A 3,652-nucleotide genomic window follows, 5' to 3' on the forward strand; every position below is an offset into this window, starting at 1 on the left:
TATATTGTGTCGCACGAGCCCAAACTCCGTTGCCTCCAATGTACAATGTATCCGCATATAGGGACGTTAATCTGTAGTAGGTTTTTTTTTGTTTTTTTTGTTCTTTGTTCTAAAAGTTATTATCGTTTTTTTGTTTTCTTGTGGAGTAACTTCCAAATGGTGTAAAGTTGGTTATAGTTCCTTTTGGGAACAGTGGATGGAGCAGTGGAATGGCGAATGGCAACGGTTGTTGTTCCATTTTCCACTCGGTTATATTTGTGCGTGCTTGTGTGTGCGTTGTGTGTGCGCTTGTGTGAGCTTGAGAGTGCACTTACGTTCCAAAAGGAATAACCAAGGAGGGCCACGGTGACGGCGGACAGGAAGAAGAGTACGGGAGTAGTGGCGATAAGGACCGCGGCGGTTAGGTCAGGAACAGCGTAGTCACCTGGAGTTACACCCGATGTAGTGGATGATCCGGGTGTTGTGATAGGTGGTGTAAATCCACCGCCTGCTGCAGTTATTATGTTCTTTGGAAATATTTTGTCCAAATCGAAAGAGGGCACTCAACCGTGACTATTGTGGCCGCTGGACCCCGCCTGATTTGGGTTCGGATTCGGTTTTGGTTTGGGCGGATTGAGAGGAGGGGGGTCATCGTTGCCGCTACCAGCGGCGACGGCATCGCCTGAACATGTGGTGAATGGGGAGACAGGGAAAGGGAAGGAAGAAGTATGATGAAACTGAACTTTATGCAGTGCGAGATTGGCCACGGTTGCCGCTTGGCCGCTGTCCGTCGCTGCATTGTTCGACCACACGATTGACGGCGGTTGTCCGTCGTTTCACGACATCACCGTCTCTGGATGGTTGACTACGCGGTCGGCACCATTGGTGCCACGGGAACGAAGGCAGGAAGGACGGAACGGCGGGGAATGGCGTCGGGGCATGGAATCACGGGGAGATGGTGGCAGGGTGCCACTCCGGGAAAAGACTCTCTCTCTCCCATACAACACATACACACTCAGACACAGTGTGTGTGCGGTTGTCTACGTCTGTCGACGTCTCTACGTCGCTGTACCGGACGCGGCTGTCTCGGCCGCCCCGGCGCTCTGCTGGTGCGTCTCATTCGACGTTTGGTTTCTCTCGCTCCGTGTTGTCTCCGGAAAATTGTGTGTTTCTGTTTTGTTCTCTCTCTTTTTTGTTCTTGTCCTTTTGGATGTTCACTCAGGACACTACCTGGTCCCGAGTCTTTGGGCTTCTGGTCACAGTCATCATCAGTTCCGGGGCGCGGTGTGAAGGAGATAGTGATACTTGATGAGGAACCAGAGAGACCCCTGCCCACATTTGTCTCATGGAATACGGTACTTCCCTTTGCACACTTACCTTCTTGGTGTGGTTTCTTCGGGCCTTGTTCGTCCTCAGGTGACTCCACGGGTGGAGGAGGTGGGGGGGGTTGTCCAGGTCCTGGTCCTTGAGCTGCACCTACTCCAGGTTGCGATACTACGGTGGTGTCGCCAGCTCCTTGATCCGATCGTCCTGGTGATCCTGCTGCTCCATGTGGTTTCTGGGCTCCTCCTGCCTCTGCTGTGGGTGCTGCGGGTACCGAGGGGATTGGTGCCTGAGCATGCTGGTCACCCTTTTTCTCTGCTTTGGTCTCGTCTTTCTTCACGTCTTTGTGGCCATTACTTGGGACCTCTTTCGTGTTCTCCGTCTCCGCACCTGCAAAATGAAGCAAAGAAGAACAACGACAAAATGATACAAAAAACGAAACAAGTGGTACAGAAAGAAGGGGCGGGACGCTGTGGTGTGGTACGGTCGGGTCAGTTGGCGGCAGGGTAGGTCCGCTGCATGGGTCGATGCAGTGTGTCGATGCATGGATCGATGCAGTGGGTCGGGGTAAGACTCAGTGGCCTGGGTCAGGCGGCAGCAAGCGCACAGTGAGGTGGACTGCGTACTCGGTGAACTGGGGTAGATGGTAGCGGGACACTTGTATTTGTTGTTGCCGTCGTGTCGTGCGGTTACTCGTCCAAACTGGACGCCGCTACGGCTATGGATATCGCTGCCGTCGTGCTGTGTGTTATCGCACCACTGTGACGCCACCTCGTCTACACTCGTCACCGCGTGTGCGTTGTTGTTGTTGGCGGCATCCATATTGGCCGTGCGTGCAGCGTATTCTTATGCGGCCATTCTCGGTATCTGCCGTATGTTCGTAGTGTTACAAATCGTATTCTTACGTGTCGTGTCGGTGGCGTCCTGGTCCGCGTTCTTCTGCACGTCGTGAAACGCCTCCTTTGCTTGCTGCAGTATGTCGTCTTTATCTTTCGCGACTTTCTCAATTATCTTTGTTACTGCTCCTTCCAGCTTCTGCTCTGCGTCTTCTATCTTCTTCTTCCCTGCGTCGCTCAAACGGTCTTTGAGCGTTCCCCCTTCTGTGTTCCCATCCTTAATAGGGTTCTGCTCCTGGTCCAGGTTCGTAATGTAATCTTTCCATTTATCAGTACACGGCATTGCCTTTTCCATTGCCTGTATTTCTGCCAATATCGCTGCTTGCCCCATGAGCCACTCTACTACTTTCAAATTTATCGCGTGTGCCCACCTTCGATTCTCGCCGTACCCGCACGCAGTACACTTGCCTTGTATAACAGGACCATCCAGTACTCCAGCTCCATCTGTGCCCGCGCTCTGCATATTCCTGAATACTATCCGAGAATATTCTACACCTCTCCTGTATCCTTTTTGCTCTGAACAATACTTCTCCTTCAGTAAATGTCCAAAGATATTTACCACTTCACACCTGAACATGTTCTGTTGTTCCTGGTCCATTGGGACCCCTGGCTCCGTCGCGTGTGCACCCGTACTCCACCCATTTGCAAAGGCCCATGCAACGCTCATAACTCTACACCGTACCACATCTGCTACTCTTTGTTGCGTATGACTCTCATTGCCCTTGCCGAAATCATTCCAACCACTATTATAACAGTTTGCCCCCCACGCTTCGGCGAGGTAGTTGTGTTCCTCCATATGTGCCGTAAAGTGCTCCAACACTTGCTTCCACTTGTTCCATGCGTTATCCTACATGTTGCACATGAACATTAAAAAAGTGCCCATGGGCACATGTTACCTATATGGTTGCACATAAATACATATACATTCTCACATGTATGTGTAAGTGCCCGTATCAACAAAGTCCTCTTATATTGATTCCTGTGTCCTGCCCATCGCGGCACTGGCTGTGTAATCTAACTTACATCACGTGGGGGCACCACGTAGATTGGCCTATGCGTCCGCTGCAGTATTCTGTCTGCATCACACTCTTTGTCCGCGGTGTCCGCCATCTTCCCGTTCTCGTGCTGACCTCCTACGGCAACTCCCGTACTAGGCGTACCACCGTTACCACCCCCACCAGCACCAGGTGATGCCGCGCGCCGGGTCACGCCTCTCTCGTCACCACGTCTCCGTCAACGCTTCTCCCGTCAACGCTTCTTCCGTCAACGCCGTCTCCGTCACCCCGTCTCCGTCACCCCGTCTCCGTCACCCCGTCTCCGTCCACGCCTCTGCGTCACCCCGTCTCCGTCAACGCCTCTCCCGTCAACGCTCTTCTCCGTCACCCCGCCTCCGTCAACCAAGTCTCCGTGAACGCGGTGTCCGGCACGCTGCTACCGTCAACGCCTGTCCCGTG

General features: G+C 53.0%; 1 protein-coding gene across 1 annotated transcript; it reads right to left on the reverse strand.

Moving 5' to 3' along the window:
* Nucleotides 1-542: 542 nt before the first annotated feature.
* On the reverse strand, nt 543-2,796 carry AK88_05636 (uncharacterized protein; the record flags this gene model as incomplete). The annotated part of the gene is made up of 3 exons (XM_012483238.1): nt 543-661; nt 1,210-1,692; nt 2,208-2,796. The coding sequence occupies 3 exons, from the start codon at nt 2,794-2,796 to the stop codon at nt 543-545; spliced, it is 1,191 nt and encodes a 396-aa protein (XP_012338661.1).
* Nucleotides 2,797-3,652: the final 856 nt, after the last annotated feature.

The sequence above is a fragment of the Plasmodium fragile genome (assembly GCF_000956335.1).
Source record: "Plasmodium fragile strain nilgiri unplaced genomic scaffold supercont1.190, whole genome shotgun sequence".
NCBI lineage: Eukaryota > Apicomplexa > Aconoidasida > Haemosporida > Plasmodiidae > Plasmodium > Plasmodium fragile.